Source organism: Osmerus eperlanus, chromosome 6 (assembly GCF_963692335.1).
Source record: "Osmerus eperlanus chromosome 6, fOsmEpe2.1, whole genome shotgun sequence".
In the NCBI taxonomy this organism is placed as follows: Eukaryota; Metazoa; Chordata; class Actinopteri; order Osmeriformes; family Osmeridae; genus Osmerus; species Osmerus eperlanus.
In genome coordinates, this window is record NC_085023.1 from 17272299 (window position 1) to 17298715 (window position 26417).

At 47.5% G+C, this 26417-nt stretch overlaps 1 protein-coding gene across 2 annotated transcripts in view; it reads left to right on the forward strand.

Moving 5' to 3' along the window:
• Positions 1-847: 847 nt before the first annotated feature.
• galnt2 (UDP-N-acetyl-alpha-D-galactosamine:polypeptide N-acetylgalactosaminyltransferase 2) overlaps positions 848-26417 on the forward strand; it is a 32660-nt gene continuing 7090 nt past the window's right edge. For both annotated transcript variants that reach the window (XM_062464062.1, XM_062464063.1), the window contains exons 1-7: positions 848-1060; positions 19221-19311; positions 21434-21587; positions 24887-24985; positions 25204-25271; positions 25405-25470; positions 26270-26391. In XM_062464062.1, coding sequence (XP_062320046.1) covers positions 965-1060; positions 19221-19311; positions 21434-21587; positions 24887-24985; positions 25204-25271; positions 25405-25470; positions 26270-26391 — 696 coding nt within the window. In that variant the 5' untranslated portion in view covers positions 848-964. The remainder of the gene's footprint in view (positions 1061-19220; positions 19312-21433; positions 21588-24886; positions 24986-25203; positions 25272-25404; positions 25471-26269; positions 26392-26417) is intronic.

Sequence of the window (26417 nt, forward strand, 5' to 3'; positions counted from 1 at the left end):
AGAGGGACATATCATAGTCATTAATCACATGTGATTCACGACTTCCTCAGAAACACAATGTTAAGAGTATGTCCATATGTGAGTCATTCCCCTTGCATACTGATCAAGTATGAACATACACTTGGACATTGCTGTGTGTCAGGAGTCAGGTCACTTAGCTTAGAGAGATACTACCTTTATTATGCTCTAATTACATCATATAGGTTTTGCAATATTTTACAGTACAGCCCGCTAGTTCCACAGTGTGTTCTGGTAGGTTACATTGTCCTATCAAAATTCTGTCACATCCCAGGGTATAAACTTAAATTGTTGGCAGAGCTCAGTCTTGGAGGGAACGTGGATTTACCTACAGCTTAGATCTATCCAGTCATGTCATGTCAGATCACAGATTAAAGACACCATACAGGAAAGGATATATAGGCTAGGCTATAAATAGGCTATACAATGTATTGCTTTCATTTATCAGACTACATTTGCATTTATTCTTAACAGTCCAATGTTTTCCAGACCTAATCTATATGAGACTGAAAAATAATATTTACTTTGTTCTGGGCTAGCATTTAGTTAAACTGTAGTCACTTTGCCCCCTACCGTCGACACATTTAACAATAAAGTATTTTACTTTAATTGCAAAAATGTAGCACGAGCTCCAAATAACTACATCAACAATAAATCGCTTCAAAATCGCAACAATGTTTCTTCTGTCAGCGGTGGGCAGGAGCGGGAGTCCTCAGTCCCAACCCCCACCACACTACCCTCCTTCGTCGGTGCCTCTGCGGAGTGTGATTGGATTACAGACGGCTACCCTTTCCCCTCTAACCCGGTGATGTTGGCTGTTTCCTGCTCTTTCTGCCCGACTGCCGAAGCCTCTGTTTGCAGCTCGGCAAGACTCTCAACTTGGATCTAGTACGCTTTAATCAAAGCTATAGCAATCAGTTGATAAATCCACAACCAACAGACAGCAATGCGAAGGAAATCAAGGATATTACTGTGCTTTGCGGTCCTCTGGGTGCTTGGCATAGCGTATTATTTCTATTCGGGAACAACATTAAATCGAAAGGTAAGGCTCTCCTCGACTGTTTGCTGTAACAGAGAATTTATTGAGGCTGGTGAACGAGAATACTGTGGAATGTCCAAGACAAAGCGAGCCATTGGCGTAGAAATTCCCTTTCAACAAGGGAGCAGATGGAAAAATAATGATGGTTGCTTGACAACATTTTGATGTATAGCTAAATGATGATTTAGTAGAAATTTGATTTGAAATGCAACCAATCCATTCGGAGGGAAGCGCGACTGCCTGTGCTGAGCTGGTATAGCGGTACCCGGTTCGGTACAGTTCAACCTCATTGTAGTGCCAACATGAAGGCAAATCTCTTTTATCATGCGAAGCACACAAAGGTTTATTTTTTAATCACATCATGGGTATTGGTCTTGGCATATATCTTGACGTTAGTTCAACGTGTGTATGAAGACAGTGACTGCATGCTGTCTGCTCTCGACGTCTTCATTTTTACAAGCCGTTTAGAATAGGAAGGAAGTAGTCTGAACCCCATATACTGTGAGTGGCGTTTATATTCCCACCTCTGTGGCCAGATGTATCGTTTCTGATTTGACAATGGCCAATGCATCGTTCATTCAACTATATGGGCGCATATGACAGAGGAGGGCTTGAATTCATAACAGGACATTCATCTGTGCTCCTTAAAAAACGAGTATCAAGGTCAAATACACATGTTGTTGGAAACCTCCAAGCCTATAGTGTAGTTCTGTCCAGGTTTTTTGTCTGTCTTTGTTTGCGTTCCTCTTGACAGCATGTGGCCCTTGCCTGTCATTCGGCTGATAGGTGATGTTGGAGCAAAGAGATAAGGACCTGGGGAGACACCGATTTGATTAGGCTATAATCTGTATTAAAGACAGTTATCAAAGGCTGGTTGGTTATCCATTCTCCTGTTGTGGGCAGACCTGGAAGAGGCACAAGGCTAAATCTCTGCCTTCACACACCCCCTGTAGGTGTGTGTGTGTGTGTGTGTGTGTGTGTGTGGGTATCTGTCTCCCCTTCTCTCTCTGAGCCCACACAGCTGATACCGCTGCAGAGATTTCACACCAAGCTGACATGATAGTTTACCTCTGGAGGACTGAGAACTGTGCCGCTCATGTTCCCTCTGGGGGAAGACCAAGGTAATGCGAGGCAGGGACATGGGTTTAGCCACACAACACCGTGACAGGCAGGTTGTGATATCAACTTTATGACAAGGTTAGACATTTTATTACATGATGTAGAGGCAATATTCCTTAGTTATCGTCATTGGGCTGCAATATACAACTGACTTAAGATTTGGGTTGGATAGTCTGTCTGTTTTAGTCACCTTGGTGGTAACCTAAAAATGGGTAGCGACATGACAAAAGAGTGCCGTCCAGTTCCCTTTTGGTTTGTCTCTGTTTCTCTTGCTGCCTCCACAGTCACAACCATGACTTCCTGTAGTTGTGTTAACACCAGGGATTGACTACTGGTGACCCTCATCCAAGGGCCAGGCAGTAGCTTCGACCCCTGAGTCCTAGATAAACAATAGTAATCTATGGTTCCAGCCCACCCCCGATGTCACATCACCATCACATGTCCTGCTGAGTGAAACAGTCCAACGACATGCTGGGCTCTGTCTGCCAGATTCTTACATTTTGGCCGGCCTTGGTTGGCTGTTACGTAATGTGGACCAGGCAGATGTTATGGCTTCTGTCTCTGTGAGAACCAGAGAGAGGAGTGTGTGTGTGTGTGTGTATCAGAGAGAAGAGAAGAAGAAAGTGTGGGTCAGAGATATGCAAACTCGGGTGGTAAAACAGAAAAGTGGAAAGGCAGAGACTGTGACTGAGGGAAGAACAGGACAGACAGTACAGTACTGAGAGTAGTACCTCCACAGTAGCACCACTTTTCAATCTTATCACATCGATGTGCAATATTCACCTCATCCCTCATCCCTGTACTTTTCAGGTTGTGTCCACAGTATGTCAAATTACAGGAAGTGACTCTCTAAATCATCGGGTTGTACAGTTGTCCATTAGTTGGAGTGTAAATAAAAGGTTGTCTTTAAATTCTTTGGGATAAATCCAGATCCATAAAATAGTATGGGTTGTGCACTTTCATAAGTTTGTGGACAGTGGGAGTATGTCTCTGTGTTAATATTGCCACGAGTTTGCGAGAACTTGCACATTTGCCTTCACCTCTAGCCGTCTCTATGATGTGTGTACGTCTGTCTGTCTGTCTGTCTGTGTGATGTGTGTGTATAAGTGCTACTCTGAGAGAACTGACCAGGAAGGTGGCCAGAGTGTCAGCTTTTCTCTCTGGCCATAACAAGCCTGATGTGATCGCTCTGCAACACAATTATTGGCAGGCAGATTGCTGTGCTTGGGCGGGGTGGTCAGCTACGCTGTTGGCTGTAATGGGGTCCTGCTGCGCTCGCCTCCTTTTCTAAATCCAACCTCATTTGAGTCCAAACAAACTCATCCTTTTTCGAGTGCGAATTCGTTATTGAGGTAATAAAATGTTTTCAGGTGAGAGAGAGACGAGAGAGAGACGAGAGAGAGACGAGAGAGAGACGAGAGAGAGACGAGAGAGAGACGAGAGAGAGACGAGAGAGAGACGAGAGATCTACCTCTCGTAAGCAGAAGTCAGAGGAAAGCATACCGTCTTGTCTGAGCTCTTTAGTCTCCTGCCTGCACTTAGCTGTGGCTTCCATCAACAGAGAGCGAACACTACCAGGTGACACTCAGATGCTGCTCAGCAGGCCTGAACACAAATTCAGTCTTACCTCAGTAATGGCCGTTAAAGGCCAGAGGATGGATCTGTGTGGAATGTGCCTGGACATGTGGGGCACCGAGAGAGGGATTGAGCCCTCAGGACTGATTAACTCTAAAAGTAGCAGCCTTGTTCTGGTTTTTTGAGTGTCCCAGCAGTGTTGCATCCCTCAGGCTGGTGAGCATGTGGTTGGGATTCTAGAGCTGTTAGGTGACGTTACTATCTATCTGTTTCTTCCTTCTCTCACCGTCACTATCTTCGAACACCCTCTCCTCTCTTCTCATCTCTTCTCCCCTCTCCTCCTCTCCTCTGGCATATTCCTTTGATGTGGCACAATTCCATTCTTGCTTATTTGTTCATTTGAGCAGAACAAGAAACAGTGTTTTGGGATATGGGCCCCATGTGGAATTCCACAACCTAGATTATAACTTTCTTTGTTGTGTTTGTTGCTGTGAAAGCGTGAGTAGGTTAGATTGTTCGTACCTGAGTATAGAGTTTACAAGCGGAACATGGTAGTTGATGACAGTTGTGATGACACTATTGTCCACTGACCTTTGCATCCTATGAGATTTACATGGGTTTTTATTGAGTTCCCATAAACAAGCTCTAAACAGGCTGAGAGTCAAAGGAGATGGAAACGAGAGTTGCTTAGAATAGCTTCTCTCTCTGCTTCACTCTTTTCTTTATTCTTTGTTTCTCTCTCTCTCTCTCTCTCTCTCTCTCTCTCTCTCTCTCTCTCTCTCTCTCTCTCTCTCTCTCTCTCTCTCTCTCTCTCTCTCTCTCTCTCTCTCTCTCTCTCTCTCTCTCTCTCTCTCTCTCTCTCTCTCTCTCTCTCTCTCTCTCTCTCTCTCTCTCTCTCTCTCTCTCTCTCTCTCTCTCTCTCTCTCTCCCTCTCTCTAACACACACACACACACACACACAGTTTGGTAACTGACTGTAGGAAGTATGTGGCCAACTGTGATTGGTCCAACCTTGTAGTACTGCCATAAAGTAAACACCCTCCTCTCTTTAGGATGATGCTGGTTAAGCACATAGTACTACATATAAGAAGACAAATGTTCTCTCTCAGCAAATAGACTGTCAGTGACACCTGGTGTGTGCGGTGTGTTTGAAGTGTATCTGGAGACTGAAAGGGAGGCTGTTGGGCTGGGGTTTGGGGACTGAGGGCCTGAGACCGTGGCTTGGGCTGGAGCTTGGTGTGTATGGAGCTGTCTGGGGACAAAGAGGCTGGAAGGCAAGGATCAGCCGCTTCTTGTTTCATACATATGCATGACTAGCTCCCGGCTAGGGTAGAGGGAGAATTGGAGACAGCAGCTCTGTCGTTAGACACAAAGACACTCCATTGTGTAATATTCTATTGGAAATCAACACTATTACTCCTCGCCACACTAGCACAGGGACATTTTCACTGTCACAGGCCCTATGTTCCCTCTCAGCCAGGCACTTGGTTAGCCAAGCCACTGGTAGAATGGACTAGCATGCCACGTACAACACTTACCGTATCACTCCTACTATATCCAACTGTGGAATGTTGTTTATCCAACACACCTTAGATGGCGACTCCAACCAACCTGTTCCTCATTAAGACCAGGGGAAAGTGGAAAGATTGTTAAAAAACTGGCTATACTCACATGATATTAAACACCAGGCTCTGATGGATGCACCACTACAAGGGGGACAGGAAGACTCAGAAAGAGCAATAGTGTGTGTGTGTCTCAGAGTGGGTGGTGTCTGTCTCATTCCAGCCCCCCCCCCACCACCACCACCACCACACACACAGTCAAACAGGACAATAAACATGTTCCGTCAGAGGCCTGGAGGCTCATGCCTATTACATACATGTTTTCCTGGTGCCAAAGAATACAACGCTAGTCCGAAGCATAGAGAAGCCCTTTAAGGAGCTGTTACGAATCCTGTTGTCAGCATGAGTGACCAAGCCAGGGAGGGGAGAGGAGCAGGGCTGAATAAAAACAGATAAAGGTGGTGTACCACACCACACAATTTGCAAATGGCAGATAAGAACCACATAAAGGGCTGTTACTAAAACAAATATACCAGGGTACCACAGTTGCCTTTTGTGATTGCGAGTGTGCCTGTGTGAGAGAATGTGGACAGTGTCAATACGCATATCAGCCATGTCATGTCAATCTGCCTTTAGACAGGCTGACATGACAAGCCAGCAAGTGGCAAAGTTAGTTAGCTGATAACAGAGATCTGATGACACCACATTCAAACAGTCCAAAGACTGAGGATCTTAGGCAAACTTCTTTAAAACTCCTATGAAATTTTGCAATAACAAACCCTCTGTTCCGATCATATTGTTTTTCTAGGAAGTGAAGTAGCTGACAGTGCAGTTTTCTGTGACTCACTTGATTCTTTGATTGATGATGGAAAGGATCAAAACGAGGAATGAATTTACAACTGGCTGGTGGCTTTACAGCCCTTTCACTATCTGTGATGCTATAATCCCTTCTTCAGAGTACTGGAGGATCTCTGTGTGTGTGTGTGTGTGTGTGTGTTGTGGCCATCTTTATATCCAGTTCTAGGACACAGAGAGCAGCCCACCTGCAGCTTTAAATCGAATACATCAAAGCTGCCTGACAAGCACAACACAAGATTCAATATTTCATTATCAGACATTCTGACCCTCTTCTTGTTCCTCCTCCTGACGCCAATAGGTATCGGCCAGCCTAACTGTGACATTTAGAGTTCCATTGTACCAGTCCTCTTAGATCCATCACCTCAGGATAGATGCTTTAGACACACTCTTTCTCTCTATCGTCTCTTTCTCTCCCCTCTGTCTCTCTCTCACAGACACCCGCCATGACAGCCCTTTGAGGTGTGTTGTGGTTCCACATACTTGAGGTAAGAATGTTTCTTTCCCCCCAGGGATACTCTGTTAGGGACACGTCACCAAGTCTTGCAAGGGTTGACGTTGCTTTGGTGAGTGCGATTGTTTGTGTGAGATGACCGTAAACGGCTCTGAACCAGACAAGGAAGGCCTTTTTCCCCAGCAACATAGTTCCTCGTTCCCAGGATCTAGTGGGGAAACATGAGACAGGGGCTAGAAGTAGTTAAGCTTCTTTGTAAGATTATTGCATTGTGCAATAGTGTACCACAGGACAGTCAAAAGCTGATTGGAAGAGTTTTGATAGTGTTTTTTTTTTAAGTTGTTGGGTGGATCTTCTTTCTCTCTGAAATGAAACAGACAGGATTTGTTGGTCCCAATCTCAGCCTGGTCTCTCGTCGAGTTCCCTGAGGTCTCTTTCTCCCGACCCAAGTCTCTCTTTTTCTTTCCCTTTCTCTCACTCCCCTTTTCCGTGCTCATTCTCAGTCTGATTGAGACAAGGGAATCTCCGACACGACTCTGAGATGCAGCGTATATATCTGCTCCTGCTCTGCCTGGCTCTTTCAGAATAAGCATTAGCATAACGGCTCTGATCTGCATCTGATGTCATCGATCAGCTTCTGGATTACTGAGCACCAGCCACGTGGGGAACTTCTCTCTGGCCCTCCTGATGTGAAAGCCTGTGATTGGCTGGTATAGGCCCCCCTTCCGTTCCTCCTACCAACGGTTTCCAAGGGATAGGAGGGTAAAAACAGACTCGAGCATTTACCAATTTTTGTTAATGCTTGTTTTTTCTCTCATCGTCGCCTCCCATAATCAATCGTGGATTTGTGTGTTATGGATGAAAAGCTTTCTCCACTGGTAAAGTCTGTTCTCGTTTTGAGAAAACTTTTTGTAGATTGTGCTTGTCGTTCCACAACAACAGAACTTAATGACCGTTGCTTCTATTTTCTGCAGTGAGACAGCCATTATGGTGGAAAACAGTTTTAAATGCAAAGGTTGTCCAGCAGAGCAAGAGTATTACCGTGCTCCATAATGGATTGATAGGTGAGGCCAGACAACCGACCGTCAGTGATGGCCGCCATCAAAGGAAAAATTATTTGGTGTCACCTCTCCTCCCCCCCTCCCAAGTTCTGTTTCCCTCTATCCAAGATGGCTTCTTCCTCCGCTATGAATAGGGAGTGTGAGGATGCCAATGTAATCATGGCTGCTGCAGGCAGACAGAATGGTAAACTCATTACACTCAGCAGGGTCTGTTGACATGGAGGTCAAACCAACCTCAAACCTGTCCATTATAACACACACACACACACACACAGTCACCCACACTCACACATAAGCCCACGCACACGGCACACACACGCACATATTTACTTGTGAAACGTAATACTGACTTTGTCTCTTTTCCACTGTGTCAGCCGTATTTTGAGCTCCAAATGAGATGAGGGAAAATTTCATGACAATTCCTTCTTTTTTTCTGAGCTGTGGTAGAATATACCAGTAGAAAACACAGAACTTGTCATGTGACTTCAGAATTGCTTACTTACTAATAACTGACTAGCTTCTTTTGTTAACTTAGTTCTATACTGAGCTGTCAACCTTCACACCCCCACCTCAACAATGACCCCTGACCCCACCTCAACAATGACCCCTGACCCCTGGTCATGTGACTGTTTCCTCCTCCCCCTCTCTCCTTGACCTTAGCATATTTCCTGTGTGGATGTGGGGTCTGTGTGCTGCATGATCAGTCAGCTGTTGGTTCGTTCTGGTCTGGCCCAGGGACCTAGGATCTTGTACTGGGTAACCTGATCAGTTAAGAGAGAAGCTGGAGACTTGGATCCTGGAGACGCTCCCCCCCCCCCGTCCCCCAACCACCATGTGTCTTCATCACCTTTTTTGAAACCAGTTTTTCAACCTTAAGAAACTTTTTTTGAAACCCGTTTTTCAACCTTAAGAAACTTTTTTCCCCAAAACCTTTTTGCAAATGCAAAAACACAAGAATGTACATTTTGGGGACAGGACTAGTTCAGTTTGGGACGGTTAATTTTGCACTTTGGGACAGAGAGAAAAAAAGTTAGTTGCGAGCCTTACTCCCCCCCCCCCCCCCCCCATTGCGCTGCAGCCTTAACACTTTCTCAACCGCTCTCCGGACCCCCCTCTCCCTCCCCAAGGTGGCTGCAGTTACCTTTACACAACAACACAAGGCTTTCTTCTGTGTGACATTGATAATGATGCCTTAATTAGGATGTCAGCCTGATGATGCATGCTTATATTCCCAATGGTTTTCCACTTTACACACACACACACACACACACACACACACACACACACACACACACACACACACACACACACACACACACACACACACACACACACACACACACACAGTCATACTGAATTTATGACTCTTGCTAAAATGTCTGGCCCAATTTGATGTTAACTCGTGTGCTCTGGCTCCTGACTCATCGGGTGCTGGAGGCTGGGTGAACTGAGTGGCCGTCAGGGTTGGTGGAATTTCTGGTGGGCCTGGAAGAGTGCACTCCAGCCCTTGTTTAAATGAGCATGATATACGAGACCAGTGGCAAAGAGGCTGAGACGTTAATACTGTGTGTGTGTGTGTGTGTGAGAAAGAAAGAAGGAGAGAGATGCAGAATGCAAGCAAATGAAAGACTGTGAGTATTTGTGTATGTTTGGGAAGTGTGTGTATTAAGTTTGTGTGTGTGTGTGGCTTCCTTTGGCTCTGACTGTGCAGTTATCTGCAGCAGAATTAAAATGGCTTCATCAGCATTTAACCCTGCTCCTTTCTCTGCCAACCTTCACTGAAGACCCACTTTATAATGATATCTATCATTTTAATACCGCTGGGCAGAGCTCAACCACTGATGGATGCTACCTCAAATTACAACTGCTGTCATTGAAGCAGCGGGTTAAGTGTGTGTATGAAAGTGTTTGTGTGTTTGTTTCTGTGAGCTTGTGGTCCTAGTTTTGGAATTAAATCAAAGTGCCTGTTAGGTGTCAAGAAGCCCATTTGTTGAAATATGATGTGTAGTGCAGAGTGGTGCCTAGATGAGTATCTATTATGCACCTGGCCCCATTGAGATGGTCCTGTCTATCAGGCTAAATGTCGCTCGAGGATTTCCTCTTGGTCTAATGATTGGTGGTCATGCCTGGAGGAGTAGGAGACCTGGGCTTGTGCGTCTGAGTTCCATCAGCATGTAGACAGTCCCAGACTTGGGTTGTCCTGCATTGTGACGTGTGTGCTTGTGGGTTCAGCAGTCCTAACCCTAACCCTACTGCAGTGTAAGCACGCAATGCTCACAAGTGACCCAGGGTGGGATTCTTTGTGAACAGCTTTGGCTCCGAGATATAGATATCAGAGATATACTGAGCCTTAACTGCGAACCCTGCCGTGCCAAGCCTCCCTGTTCTGGCTTTTGACTAGAGCCAGGAGGGCCAGGAGAGGAGGAGGAGAGAGAGAAAGAGAGAGGAGGGATGGAGGAGGATGAATAAAGAGTTCAGTTCTCCTGCAAGGTCCTTTGGGCCTTCTACCTTTAAAATGTTTTTTTTTTTATATCATGCGTTGCTGAATAATTGGCACAGTTTCAAATGTATTTCTGAACACATCTGTGGGTGTTTTGTTGTTGCCACAATTTTGAGAGCCCACATTGTTGGCACAAGAGAAGTTTTGGCCTAAAACTCTGTATGAGATACCTATTGATAAATATAAAAATAATTTATCCAACAATTTGAACACATCTGTCATTCCAGACTGCCTATTTCAACTATGTGTGTATGTGTGTAAGTTAAAATAAATTCAAACAGTATGATTTATGGATTACATCAAAGTGCTGGTTGACTGTAATTTGTTATAACATTGTTTCTTGTAGTAGGTGGCATCGAGAGAGTCATCACAGTGTAAGCCTCCTAACTTAGCTCCATTATCTGATGGTTCCATGGACGAAATTGGTTCTGGTCTATGCTGTGTTCATGTTCTATGCTGGTTCTATGTTGTACGGTTTCATGGTCTATGTTGGTTCAATGGTCCATGTGGAGTCCTCAGCAGTTCCTGGTAATCAGTCAATCATGCCAAGCTGGACATCATGAAAGCCCCTACAAGGTCACCACGGCAACATGGAAAGCGGCCCCACAGGAAGTGCTCCTCAGCTGACGGAATGTTGGCTCATGCCAGCAAACCCCAGAAACTCACAGACTGTTACTGTACTGTACCCCTCCAATTCCTTGTATGGGAAAACAACATATTCTCAGTTCTCTAATCATTTCCATAGCGAGTGGTCAGAGTGGCTCTGCCTCTCTCCCAGGATGTGATCAACAGCTCTGAGCTTCCCAGACAGGCTGTGTTCCCTTGATGGGTGACCAGAGGCACTTGTGTTACCATAACAAGATCAAGAAAACACCCACCCCTAGAAAGACTTCCCTATGTGTTTCATTGTGTAATCATAACTTCACCTACAGTATAATGAAGTGTAACTAGAGAGCAGTTTGTGTGCAACTACAGCTATTGCTATAAGAACACATGGTATAAAAACTAACCTTGAGAGAGCCTTACCGAATGTGTCATTTGAACACCATCTTCCCTAAGCTAGTGAAAGGCAGACCTCTGCACCCACCTCCATGGTCATCCCCTTCTCTCCTCTCTACCTCTTCACCCCCTCTTCCCTCTCTACTCCTGTGACCTACTTTTCCTTGTGATGACATGTGAATGATTCAGCTTCTCTCTCATTTGCACTCTCCATCTCTCTCCCTGTCACAGGCAGCAGAGCGAGTGGACCCAAATGCAGAACGCAGGCATACAGGATCAAACTGAATCCAATTTATTATTTACTTCCTTAAAAAATACAAAAACTAAGGTGCCTGGTTACAAAAACCGGCACGAACAAGCAGGGAACACATCGGAGGATGAAACACGTGGGAACAGACGGTTCTCACACAGTCCACGACCAGAAAGACTTAACAATCAGACAAAGACTGACAAGGTGAACAAATATCCATACACAGGAAGGGTGAGGACCGTGGACTACAGCGTGGTGACTACTGACAAGAAACTGGTGTGTGAGGAGCTAGGAACCAGGGGGGAGAGGGACCAGACAAGCCCACACCACAGACCCACCCAGAGAATGACAAGGAAACACCAGGCAGGCTGGGAACACGACGGGGTAGCCTTTCTCACCCCTGGCCCTGAGGGACCCACTGCCCTGCATGTTGGAGATATTTCCCTCTGCCCACAGAGGGATTCAAATGAACGGGTCGTTATCTGGCCTCTGCACAGCTTGATGACAGCCCATCGTTGTCAAGCGCTGTGTGTACAGACTGTACCGGCATGCATGCATGCTCTTATATGTTAGATTGTGTGTGTCTGTCCCGTCTGTCTTGCGTTAGCGAGCGTCTAACTCCCTTCAGACCAACCGTCATTAGTGCTGCTAGGGTTTCCTCTGTGGAGCGGTAATTTTCAGATGGCCTGATTGTCTCAGAGAGATGGACATAAACGCAGAGAGAAAGAGGGTTGGGAGGGGGAGGGAGAGAACATCCTCACGATTCTCCTGTTTCTGTCCACATCCCACTGGTGGCTTGTTACCTCTTCTTCCACACCTCTACCTCTCCCTCTTTACCTCGTCCCCTCCACCCTAGCCACCCTTCTTCCCCTCAGACCGACAGAAAGACAGGCAGGTTGCCTGGTCACTGATCAGCCCTTTTAACTGGAGCTCTCACCTGTCTGGTGTTCAGAGCCCAGAAACCTGGAGAGATGCGACAATAGCGGTAACACAAGCCCCAAACTCCAGCTTCTTGTAAACAGCTATGCCTTTCTCCTCACTCTTTGTGTGGTGAAGGATTCATGAAAGATGGGTGGTAATTCAGGACGCTCGTGTTCTGAGTTGCCCTTTCTTCATATCGGTGGCCTGTCAGCCAGGACTCTCTTTATCTACTGTTCCTTCAAGTCTAACTGAGTGCAAGAGGCTTCGAAGGAAAAGGACTGTCTTTTTGGTGATGCCCAGCGGGTGAGATGCCCCCACTTCAAATCCCTATTATATTTCTACGACCACAAGTGTAAAAAGCGCGTGTGACCTTTTTTAGCCAGTGCTGAGGCTGTGGCTGCCGTATGTCCTGCCTCGTTAGCGCTGCTCCTCTCCTCTCTCCCCGGGCCGTACGCTCTGCCAGGCCGCAGATGGGGGTCCGGGCCAGGGGCCAGCGCTCACAATTGCTCCATTGAGCTTCCTCCTCCTCCGCCCTCCGCCCTCCTCTCCTCCCGCCTCGAGGCTCTCACTCCGTTGTGACTTCTGACACTTTTCTGTGCTGGGTCTTGAGTTTCAGCTGAGTGCTCCCCCCCCCCTCCCCCCCCCCTCCCCCCAGAGGGCTTCTTGTAATGTCTCCACGAGTCTCTGTTGGCGTCTACTGGTTTCTACTGTCCTAGGATGAAGTGTAGAAGCAAACAGGCATGACAAACTGATGGACACTGGTGAGCTGGAGATGGCCGGCTGGGTCTGGATATGGCCAATGTGTCTCCTGTGTGTGTGTTGGTGCAGATCTGTCAGTCCTTTCACCAGGGAGTGTGTGCCAGTGGACTTGAACAGCATGTTGTCGTGTGCTTTTATAGATGACAGTGAGAGCCAGATGCCTTGAAGGGAGCATTGTGACCATTGTTGGAGCTGCTCGTTCAGCTTCCAGTCCTGCTGGGACCAGTGCCCGCTGCTCGGCCCGCTGCCTGGCTGGCATCTCACTGAGTGACTTGTAGGTTTGTGTTTTCAGGTGCAGGTGTCTGAGTAACTGTCTCCTGTCTGTTACGGCGACATGCCTGACAATGTGATTAGTATCTGACTCTCTAGATACACATCCACACACGCACTGTAAAGCATCCTGCACAACCTACCCATCCCTTCCTCTGCTCTCTATGAAGCTGTCAAGTTTTCTGTCTTCGATTATAGTGGGAGTCAGGTGGCTGAGCGGTTAGGGAATCGGGCTCGAAATCAGAAGGTTGCTGGTTCGATTCCCCGGCAGTGCGAAATGATGTTGTGTCCTTGGGCAAGGCACTTCACCCTACTTGCCTCGGGGGAATGTCCCTGTACTTACTGTAAGTCGCTCTGGATAAGAGCATCTGCTAAATGACTAAATGTAAAAGTATAGTGTTTGTGTTCCCAGAAAGTGGTTGAGCCTGACTGAAAACATGGTTAACAGTGCCTGTAGGTAAACACAGCCCAGTCAGAGCTGGATAAATAGTCCAGAGACAAAAAACATTCTCTGACCTCCCGCTGTAAGTCGCTGTAAGTCCTGCTGTAAGTCCCATTTATTCTATGTTTTCCCTGCCTCTTCCCTTGTAAAGCAGAGAGAGATAATGCTGTAAGTTCCCTTCTCAGTTCCATAGAAGCCGACCCAGTTACAGGGCCCTATGGAGCTGTTAACAAGGGAAATGACCTTGTCCGGCCAGAGTCTGCCTCTGCGGAGAGTGGGTTTGGGTGTGGAGGAAAAGGAAATCATGTTGTTCCTTTTAAGCTGTTGTCATCAAACAGTAAACAAATCTCTGAGGGGTAGGGCACATGGACACACACAAACACTAACAGTTTCTCTGGTGTGAAGTGCGTGGTGTTTCCGCGTTGAGAATGCCAGGCTTTATCGAGTCTTTTTTCTCGCGAGGGAACCGCAGCCACCGTGTGGTACCGCAGGCACAGCGGGGGAACCTGGCGAAACCTCCACCGCTAGCCAGGGTCTCGCTCGTCGACGCTCCACGCATGTCTGAGCAGCCGCAGCCGGTTGCCATGGGGACGGGGCTGCTCAGCGGGTCTGTGTGAGTGCTCATGCATGGGTGCCTCATGGAGACCCGAGGTAGACTCTCACCACCGGCTGCTGTGTCGTTTCACTCGCTCGTTCGATCATTCACGCGCTCACTCAAGTCAGTTCAGCCAGATCACGATCAGTGAAGCACATGACAGCAGTGCTCATTCGACCTCAGTATCAACAGCGATAACCGGATTCTGCAGTGTTATCAAGCAGCTCAGTATGAATGTCCCTCCTGACACCATTTTGCCGGTGTTATTGGAGCCGGCTGACAGGTCATTTTGCGCTGCGGTTTCTGACAAGGCTTCACGCTCCATCGAACTCACTGACTGGCAAACCCCGACACTGGGAGGTGGAGCGCAAAATAGGAACTGATCGTCTCCATTACTGCTTTAATGAGTGTTTTGTTGTTAGATTGTACAGCGGGGTTATTCATGTTTTTCATGATGGAAGGCTTTGCTTTATAATTAGCGTGTTGTTATTATAACTCTCTTCTTGTGCTTGAAGGCAAGACACACACCCAACCTAATGAGCTCTGTGTCCCTCATACTGTTGTCTCTAGTGTGTGCTAATAAGTCACAATTGTAACTATGTTTAGACTTCATTTCTTGGATGTCTCTTTGAAGTGGATTCATCGCCTGGGGATCCTCTCTCTGAGGAAGACATGGGCTCAGAGAAGAAGGACCTGATTATCCCGGGGAAACGGAAACACATCACTGATGCTACATTCATAACAAACCCAACAAACACCCCTTTTAAAATGAATCTTTCATCTACTCTCTGCCCTGGGTGGGGCTTTAGGCTCAGAGAAAAGAATGATGACCATTCTGTGTGGCCCTGTGATTAAAAACAGGCTTACCCCTTGAACTCTCACTGTAGTCAGGATGCTTGACTGCTGTTCGGTGGGCAGCAGGTGATGTCATAAACAAGGTACCTGGTTGCACGTCCTTTATGACTAAATAGCAGTCTCCAGAGTGTCAGCTGTCATGCTGTGTTGACTGTACACTAATACTCTAATACTAATACTCTAATACTCCAACCTTTACCACTGTATCCCACTGATGTAATTTCACTTTTTCGATTCAATATTTTGGTCATAAAGTTCAATCAGTGTAATATACTTTCTTTCCTTGCGATATGGGGGGAGGCGGGGGGGGGGGGCGGGGTCGGGGTCATCACGTCAAGTCCTGGACTGTTAATGACGATGTCGCAGCAGAGTCTCAATGATTGGACCGAGCGGGGTGAAGCCACTTAGTAACAGGCGGTTAAGAGTGGGTGTCAGACACAAGTGTTGTGGACACTCCAAAAAATACTCGCCCAAAACGCACATTAAGCGCCACTTCACACAAGAATGTCATGATTAGTCATGACATCGTTCTGTATTTATGTCTGTCATGGCATGTCTGTTCCAGGCAGTGCATGCATTACCTTCTGGTTCTTAGCCTTTGGTAACCTCAGCTCTCGCGTGAAGTTTGCCCACAAGGGCAGAAGGCTGTCATCCTCACCAGATGTCTGTACAAGATTGTGTGTGAGACGTATGCTGTGTGTGTGTGTGTCTGTGTGAGGACTGTGCATGCCTGCTCATGCCTGCTCAGCTGTAAGCCGTAAGTAAATGCTCAACTGTAAGTAAGATGTAAATGTGTATGTGAAGGCGGACTGTAAGCCTGGTGTTAATCTCTAAGCAAGATTGACGCCAAGCAGATAACCCTGGCTTTTTCATTTAGCCTGGGTTTGGCCTGTGCCAGTACAACTTAATTGACAAAATTATCTTTAAGAATCCTCTCCACTCTGACTGACCCAGATGTTTGGATCTTTCCTGAGACGAAGGACATTGCGCACACACAGACACACACCGACTCGCCAAAAATCCAGAAAGTACTGTGTGTACGTGTTGCCACACATTTAAAAACACTTCTTACACCAACATGACAACAACCGATGATGAACTGCAGTATTTTCGTTTCATGACGTCTATTGGACGGTGTGTTTCTTTGGAGCTACAGGCATGGTACACATACAGAGTGTGGACCAGGTGTTGTTAATTAGAGTTTCTCTCCATCTCCAACTGCCTCACACAGAGGCAGCAGGCCTACAGGACCCCCCCTCCACCTCCCTTTCCCCTCTCTCCCTACTACCACAGGAACTTTCAACAACAGGATGAGTGCATTTGCAAGCAGGCAGTCTGTGTGTGTTGTAGCAAGAAACATTGGCCATGCTTGGCTGGATATGCCATGCCTACTAGTCAGATAACCTGATGAGGCCACAAGTCAGTGTTTCAGACGTTGTGTCTTCTAGAGTTAAATCAACTGTTAGCAGAGTTGCTGTCATTCACAGTCTAAGGACTGAGATGAAAACAGCACTCACATCCTCTGCTTATCTGGCAGTAGCCAGCCAATCAGCTGTCCCTCCGGACACCCCTGGCTGTAATTGGCTAAGAACTGAAGCAGTTGGGATGAATCCATCAATGGGGTAACCTATTGTGTTGCCTTAATAGTGTCAGACACTGACAGTTGAATGAATCACTGATTGTTTATAATGCTTAAGATAGGGAGTCATTTAGTTAATCACACAGAGAAGGCAGGGGCAGAGTGTTCTGCTGGCCAACAGTGCACGGAATGACCCTGTTTTACCCTAGGTGTCTGTGAGGGGTGAGTCAGGAGGGTTTGAATCATGCTCCTGAGGGAGAGGGAGTGAGACAGAGGTGTGTGTGTACTCAGCTATCTGTCATGCAGCTTGGCAGGCCCAGAAATGAGGGGCAACAAGACTGACACAGCAGAAATAGACAAGAGACAAGGGAAGTCAAATACAGGGAAGGCCTAACATTTGTTAAATCTTTCATGAACCTAACCACATTTTTAGTTTGCATCTTCTCTCCCATGTGTCTCTTATGTGTAAAACTGAAATATTTTGTGGTATTTGGTTTAATCTATGATCTGTTAATACCTGGTTTCATTTCAGCTTTTGGAGATAACCTTTATTATATCCTGTTGGCTAGGAGATTTAAGATTATTAAGTGAGAGGGATGCCTGTCTGGGATAAGTTGAGCAGAGGTAGTTTGGAACCAATTCTAAGATATTGTTCAGATGCTTGCCTCTCCATGTTGAACATTTTAGAGGAGTTTACCATTTACTTTATTTATATTCACCGTGTTGTATAGTCCATAATTATTAACAGGGTTTTCAACGCACCACTGTTTCAGTTTAAATAAACGTTTTGTCTGGGCTGAACGCGCCCCCCTGCTCTTCCCTGATTCTAGCCGCTGTATAATCACCGTGAGCTCCACACAGGATGTGACACGGAGGTGGGAGACCAAAGAGCTGGTCCTTTCTGAGGCTGTGAGGGCTGCTCCAGCTTGGCGGAGACAGATGCTGTGTGTGGAAGGTGGCTGGCAGAGGGTTAGTTAGAGTGGGCCTCTGTGGTTGCTGTGTCTCCAGTCTGTCTGTCTGTCTGTCTGTCTGTCTGTCTGTGTTTCCAGTCTGTCTGTCTGTCTGTCTGCATGCCATTTGTCTCTCTGCCTTTTAGTCCTTCTCAATTTATTAGCCCTTCTGTCTCTGCTGTCTGTCTGCCTGCCTGCTAGTCCATCTGTCTGTCCATCTGCAGTACCACCCAAGTGTGGTTTCTTCTTCTTCCATTTCCGGCTTACCTTGGCTGGAAGCCCCCACTGTGAGTTGCTACCATGCTGTATGGCGTTGCATGCTTCCAGCAGCATAGTTCCGTTTGGCTCCCCCCCCCCCATCACCTGCCTCTGTCACCACAGCAATTTCCCAGGATGCCAACTGATGGTAGGCAGGCCAGTGGAGAACACATTGGTGCGATGCCGACGCAGGGAAAGCCTGGTGCAGTGTGGCTAATTTGTGCTGGCTTATTTCTTGATGATGTTCTGCCCTAGAGTTAGCCTCTGTCCCTCTGGCAGGGAAGGCTCACGGACAGTTGAATCACTTTTTTCTGAATAGGGACTGATGGGGTACCACAGGATTATTCTCTCTAATCGGCGTCTGTGAACTTGTGATCCAGCTAGCACCAGGCTTTTCTGAAAACTCTGTCAGGAAAGCTGCCTTTTACCTTGTCAACTTGATCCGTATGTATTTTTTTGTGTTTTGCAAGATTTACAGAGCGTTACAACATAAAACACGCGTACACCCACACACTCGGTCACACATTCAAGCACTCACACACCAACACACACACACACACACATACTGAAGTTATTAGAGTGTGGCAGAGAGTGTGCAGTTGAATAAAACATGCTGGTCGCTCCATCCTTCAGATGTGGTTTTGATCAGGAACAGAGGGAGCAGAGGAAAGGAGGCTGGGAGGATTGGCATCGTCAAACATTCTACAATATCAGTGGAAGAGCTCTGTGCTGTCCTGGTGTCTTGGCCTTTGTTTCCTCTGGGGTTAACATTGGGAGTTCGGACATGCAGACATGTTTCCAAGCATTCACAATGGCGGGGTCAACCTTGACCAAACAAAGTGATAGCAGCAACCTAAGAAGAAAACTGACTGTGGAGTAAAAGACGACATCAATAAGAGCAGAGAGTTACATTGTGCGTGTGCATATTTTCGAAGGGCAGTGATTCGCAGGTGCGACATGTCACTCAACGTGTGTGTGTGTTTAGACGTGTGTCTAGACGTGTCTCTTTGTGTTTCAGGATGACTGGAGTGTGTGTTACAGTAGACGTGTCTCTTTGTGTTTCAGGATGACTGGAGTGTGTGTTACAGTAGACGTGTCTCTTTGTGTTTCAGGATGATTGGAGTGTGTGTTACAGTAGACGTGTCTCTTTGTGTTTCAGGATGACTGGAGTGCAGGTGACTCGTCGAGTAGACACCAAGCCCTCAGCAACGCAGACGACAAAACACACAGTCTGGAGACGCTGGCACCAGGTGAGTCTGCACTAGATCAACTCCCTCCGTACCATACATCCTATTGAAGAGAAGTTGTTGAATGGATACATTACATTACACTCTACTAACCTGGTTTCGGACGTGATTGATGGTAATTTGTACATGCAAATGTGTTGAAAATCTACATGAATCGATTCACCGTTTCACTAGATATGCATGAAATGAGCCCACAAGGGCAGATACAATAAAAAAAACAACATAGTTATAGAACGAGATTCTATGAGAAGCTGGAGAATGCATCAGGGTGTTGAGAGTGTTGGATTGTCGCTCTCGCGGGGATCAATCACTGGAACAAAACCCCTCTGATGCCTTCGAACCAATCAGAGAGCTCCTGGAATTAAGTAGAGTGCAAACTGAATTCTACGGCTGCTTCAAATATGCCTCAGATAGAAGAGTACGCCAGCTCCTCCAAAGTTCCTCTCCTGCATCTACAAGAGGTGGGGTGTGCGTATAAATCTGTGTGTGTGTGATTGTGTGTGTGTGTGTATTTGAGTCCACTTGTAAAAATGTATGCGTGCACATACGTTTGCACTTGTTCGGAGGGATGGAACTTGCCGTATTTTTATCGTCATTACCGTAAGTGTGACACATTCTCTCCTTGTTGAGGTGGTCCTGAGGGAGCTGTTCCAGTTAGGCGTAGATGGTAAACATGATGGAATTCTGTCAAGGTGCGACCGGGAAAAAGAACCCCGTCTGGCCTCTCTGTGTCCTAGCAAAAAGATTAACCGTAGGAAGTAGAATAGAGATAGATTAGAATGCCCCTGGAGAGCCTCAGTCTCAGGCAATTATCAACATTCAATTGTGTCCGTTTCTACAGCCCGTTTGATGTTTGCAGTATTTAGGTCGATCGGCGGAACCATCAAGTTTGAGCAAAACAAAGGAATTGATGCGGGGCCACCACTGTAATTAGCCCTTCCCCTCACAGACGGCTGCATGCACAGTGACTGGAGGAGAGGAGAGAGAGGGAGTGTGATTGGAGCATGATAGATGTGGTTTTTAAATGTGCTTTGTACTAACACATCTCACCATCACTAACTACACTCCCAAGTCACAGAGTTCAGAGTCAGTTAGTGCTGTAATAAGCAAACAATTAGCCCTTTTGTTAGGAGACAATAGCCTGGAACAGGTTCTCTCGAATTCAGCAGTTGCGTTTTTAAGTGGACTGGAGAGGAATTGCTGTTTCTGAGAGGAATTGTTGCAGTGCTGGTGAAGAATATAGCTGCACACAGCAGCCTGCTGAGAGACGTGCTGCTGCCTCTCCTTGCCTCCTCTGGGGGAGGGGGGGCGGGGGGGGCAGGGGGGGGGGCAAGGGCAGGGGGGGAAAGGGGCCCACCCACTTATGGTCATGCTGATAAGCTCACCTGGGGCCTTATTATGTCCATGTTCTCACCTGTCTCTGCCTGCAAGTACCGGAGCCTACATGTCATACACACACATGCAGTCACTCACATACGCATGCATACTCATACATCCACATAAACATTGTACACACACACATACACTCACACATGTGTAGAAGTGTGAGTGTGCTATTAGGATTCCAGAGACAGTGACACAGCTCCAGTAGATTAACAGCCTATAGCAGATCTCCCCCTGTGCCCTCTCCTTCACTGACAGATAATGCAATCGAACACTGCCATATGTTTAACAGAGCTCATTAGCATAGCAGCACATAATTAAGCCGGGACGTTATCTTTCTGTGTCTGTGTCTGTGTCTGTGTCTGTGTGTGCATGTGTCTAAACGAGAGACACAGTGAAGGCCACAGGCATGGTTTTATTGCCTGTTGCAATGTTGAAATTAGACATGACAGTGTTGTTGTGTTTAGTGCGCCTTAATCTAACTATACAGACGTGTGTAAATGTGTGTAATTGGCATAATGTAGCAGACTGGGGGCTTGCATTACAGTTTGCTCAAAGTCTCCATTCATCTCTGTGGAATTTGGAAATGAGACACTATGAGCATAAGAACACAACCAGCTGTTCTCAAGAGTGAATTAGAGGGAGTGAAGTGATAGGGACATGGAGAGATTTTTTTCTCTCTCTATTTCTTTCTTTTCCTGGTACATAAAGCTCTTTCTCATCTGCATGTGTGTTTGCACAGGAAAGGTGCGGTGGCAGGACTTTGACCAGGACCTGTACGTGGGGGCGACGGTGGTACGGCCAGGTCAGGACCCCTACGCCCGGAACAAGTTCAACCAGGTGGAGAGCGACAAGCTCCACATGGACCGCGGCGTGCCCGACACGCGACACGACCAGTACGTTGACCTCACGTCCTGTTCCGCCTCAGAGCTGTTACTTCACAAAGGGAAAGGAACTGAAACTGCAGTCCCTGGACATGTACTGTGCTCAAACTAATCACTTTGTTTTGTTTGTGATTGGCCCAGTCAGCATAACGCCATAAAGCCAGGGTACCCACTCTTGATTTAGTACTCTTATTCCTTTGTTCACTGCTGCCTCTTTTCTTCTCTCTGCTTTTGTCGTCGAGGAAAATCCTATTTTTCACTAGGTTGTGTGATTTGTACACACAACCTGAATACCGTATATGGGAAAAAAACATGGTGCTGATTGTAGAGTCCTCCTATAGATTGACATTGGTTATTTTTATGGCCTGTTGTAACTGAAGGCCCCCTGTGTAGGAGGTGTACTAGATCTTCTCTGTCACCTTAACATGTCTATCACTCTCCGGTTAGAGAACAGCTAAGTAGGAGATTTGCCAGGCTTCTCCCACCCAACTTTGTAATTTCCCTCAGGTGTAGATATCATCAAATGCACAAGCAGCCAGCCTGCCACAGTGCTTTAACTGGCTGGGTGTCAGTATCCCCCCTCTGTTTGTGCATACGTGAGCGGAGTGTTTCAGGTGTAGGGGACGTCAGGAGCTCTCCAGGCCCACTGGGGGGCTTCCTGTATCCTGTCATCTCACACCACAACAAGCCGGGACACGCCTTATCTCAGCAGCTTGTTCAGTCACCACAGCTGAGACTGTGGGCTCTCTGAGGTCATAGACCCGTCGGTGCTAGACTGCTGCTGCACTCAGATACACCGTCTGAGCAGGGGGCGGGGGGGGCATGGTGATGTATGAGAAGTACGCTATCGATAAGGAGGGCAGTGTGGGGGGAGGGGGGGGGGCACATGGGATTTACTGGAATAGTTAGTGGGAATGATAATGAGAGAAGGGGAGTGGGGGGGCTGGATCGACTTTTTCTTTTCCTCTTTCTTCCTCTCTTTCTGCCTCAGGGATGGATGATAATGAGGAGGGTGGAAGTAGGAGAACGGACTATCTGCTCTCTCGACATCCTGATCAATACTCGCTGTCCTCACCTCTTCTTTCCTCACCTCTCCTCTGTTGACTGAACGCTCTGCCTATATGCTCTCTTGGTCTTGGTCCTGGTCTAATGTGTGAACATACTGTGGTGTGGACCAGCAGACTTGACTGCAGTATAGAACTGTGTGACTAGTGTACTGTACCATGACTCATAGATCACAGCCGCCTGCTGTCAGAGTCTTCCTGAGCTGAGCACAGCTATTTTAGGGTCCTCTAGAACATGAAAGGTATTACATTAAGCTGTGTGGACTTTAATGGTACAGTTCAGATTTTTTGAAAAGATTGTGTTTTCAAAGGTGAACGGAAAAAGTGTGCTCTCTCGAGTGAGTAGAATGGAATGTTTTTTCATTGGGAGCAGAATGTTTGTTACAATAGAATGTTTTACTTTCTTCCTGGCTGTAGTTGGAAGAACAGTCTATATATGTGGGAGTCAGGTGGCTGAGCGGTGAGGGAATCGGGCTAGTAATCCGAAGGTTGCCAGTTCGATTACCGGTCATGCCAACTGACGTTGTGTCCTTGGGCAAGGCACTTCACCCTACTTGCCTCGGGGGAATGTCCCTGTACTTACTGTAAGTCGCTCTGGATAAGAGCGTCTGCTAAATGACTAAATGTAAATGTAAATGTAAATATGTCATTCCTGAGGTATCGTGGTGATGGAAAGCTGGAGGGGGTCTCAACAAACACAGCAGTTTCTCTCTCTTTCTCTTTCTCTCTCTCTGTCTGTCTCTCAGTATCCCACCCCTCTCTCGGTCTCCCCTCTCAAACTGTCAGAGTTCCCATGATTAGGAGTTCCAGTGGTGTGTGACCTCACTCCTTCTCCACAGAGAGCCTCTATGGAGCAGCCTTCTCTAAACACACTCTCTCTAAGATGATTATAGTTGGCTCTTCAACTGCGGGGTCTTGTTAACATGTGCTAGTACTTCACACTGTTAACAATGTGTCATGAAGTAGGTATGTTCACCCTGGCAAGAACACAGACCATGGGACCGAACAGGTCTCCACTGTCCCTCAAATGTACTATTGCACACACACACAGACACACACACACACACACAGACACACACACACACACACACAATCTCAGCAGGTTAAACTGGTCTCTCTCTGGAGACGAGAAGAACCCGCTCTGATAAATCGCCGCCTTGGTGACGTGATGATGAACATGTTCACAGTGAATGTTTGTTCCCGTGACACTGTGTGAGTACAGTGTATAATGGCACGCTCATACCCAAAACCCCTCCAAACTACCCCCACCTCCATCCCTGGGCATCCAGTCATGCTGGCTCTCTCTGTCTCAGCCTTACGGTGTTAGTGCCACATGAGAGAGAGGGGGGGGAGTGCACAGCCCAAATAATTTGCATGCATAACATGACTTTAGAATACATTTGCAGGTCTTTATTCCTAGGCCAGCGTGAGATGTCTGCAGAGAGACACAGGAGGTCATTGACATTCACAGATTTACTCTTTAACCATCAGTCACCCTGCAGCAGCCAGGCTGGATTAAAGCCCCGCTGACTGCTGTTCCTGACCCTGTCACGGCTACATGGGAAGCTGGGCGGCCATGACGGCTCTGCCAGGAAGTGTCTCTGTGTACTGGCTATGGGGTTGTTGACCCGGGAGGGCCTCAGTTGCTGCTGCTTTTCTGGAGCAACCTCAGACGCATATTTGATGAGGCGGGGTCGAGCAGGTCACATTTTCAAGCTCAGGACGTTAGACAGTTAGAGGCCAAAAAGTGGGCTATATCCAGCTCCTGTTCTCTAATGCTGCTATTATAGATACACCCTGTCTGTTCTGTGCGATCTCTACCTGTCCTGCAGACCTCCTTGTTCCAACACTTCCTCCTCCTCTCCTCTCCAGTGCTCTGGGACTGCTTGGTGTTCTATAGAGGATAAGGCCATATCTGTCTCACACACACACACACGCACAAGTCAATCTCTGTCATGTATTCAAACCTTAGGGAGGAATGTGGAGTCAGGGAATGGGGTCTGTCAATCTCAGCTGCTCTAGGGCGTTTCAAGGCTATATGGGAACGTGCTCGTGCACGTCCGCACTTTCTTTGTCATCCCTCTCGCGAGATCCCCACCTCAAGGAGCAAAGGACACTGAGCGTTCCCTACTCTGTCATCGACACTGTGTGTGTTCATGCGCCTTCGGACGTTCTCTTGGTATGTTGGCCGGGCTGCATGTTTCCGTGTATTGACGTGCCTGTGTCTGCCTGTGTCTGCCTGTGCAGCTGCAAACATAAACAGTGGAAGACGGAGCTGCCGTCGTCTAGTGTCGTCATAACCTTCCACAACGAGGCGCGCTCCGCCCTGCTGCGCACGGTGGTCAGGTGAGACCACGCCCCGCCCTCGCACCCTGCCACAGCACCACACACACAGCACGACACGCACACAGCACGACACACGCACACAGCACGACACACACACACACAGCATGATACACACACACAGCATGACGCACACACACACACAGCACGACACACACACACACACACATTCACAGGTGGTCTCACCCCACCCGTCTGCCTTTCTTTCCCTCCTCCCCCAGCGTCTTGAAGAAGAGCCCCGCCCACCTGGTGAAGGAGATCATCCTGGTGGACGACTATAGTGACAACGGTGAGTGGAGGGAGGGGGAGGGGGAAGGAGCTGGAAGGCTCACAGGTGGGGGGGGGATGATGGATAGGAGAGCGGTGGAGAGAGGAGGAGGACGGTTGGGATGACGATGCTGCTGCTTGGTTTTGTGTGGCAGCTGAGGACGGGGCCTTGCTGGGGAAGATCGAGAAGATCCGGGTCCTCCGCAACGACCGGCGGGAAGGTGAGTGGAGGAGGAGGCAGGCGGGATGACCCTGTCACAGGTCACGCCTAGCCCTCTGCACGGTCAGCAAGGCACTCGCATCTCTTCACTCTGACTGGCTAAACTAGAAAAGAGTTTGGAGCCGGTTCATAGTGAGTCACATACACACACACACAACTGGTTTTATAGAACAGGAGAAATGTAAATTGGAACCCAGGAAGGGAGTTTGTAAGCAGACAAATAACGAGCTGTGCTATTTCGGGAAGGTTGTCTGCACAACAGGGAGGTAGCTGGCTATAGGAGTGCGTTTCTTAGGTCCATATCTGTGGGTGCTGATGTCATTTACAGCTACCGACAAGCAATCCACTGCTCCTGTTAATCATCCTGGTGCTCATTAAACACTACAACACCAAAACCCACCTTGACGCAGTCAGCTGGCGTTCTCATTAAACTCTAACACAGCAGGACAGGTTCAAATAGACAAGCCAATTACTTTTATTTTAACCCTAAATGTCTAGAGTATACACTGTGTGTACATTAGAAATGGTGGCACAGGTATACGTCCTAAACGTGTGTGTTCATATGTGTAATTAGATGCTATCTGTTACTTCCGTTTAGAACTTGTACAGTAATGCCTGACAGTGGCTGCTTTTCCAGCCTGGTGTTCCTGGTACCTTACTGAGACACTACTGATGGGGACCAGACTAGTGTGGACCAGACTAGAACCACACTAGAACGTCTCTTACAGCTCCTGTTCTATTCCTGGTCTTCCTACAGTAGCTGTTGTGTTCCTCACAAGCTCCATGTGTGCTGTTCCCAGGTCTGATGAGGTCCAGGGTCCGAGGGGCCGATGCTGCTACTGCCTCTGTCCTCACCTTCCTGGACAGCCACTGCGAGTGTAACGAACACTGGCTGGAGCCCCTGCTGGAGAGGGTGGCTGAGGTACACACACATACACACACACACAC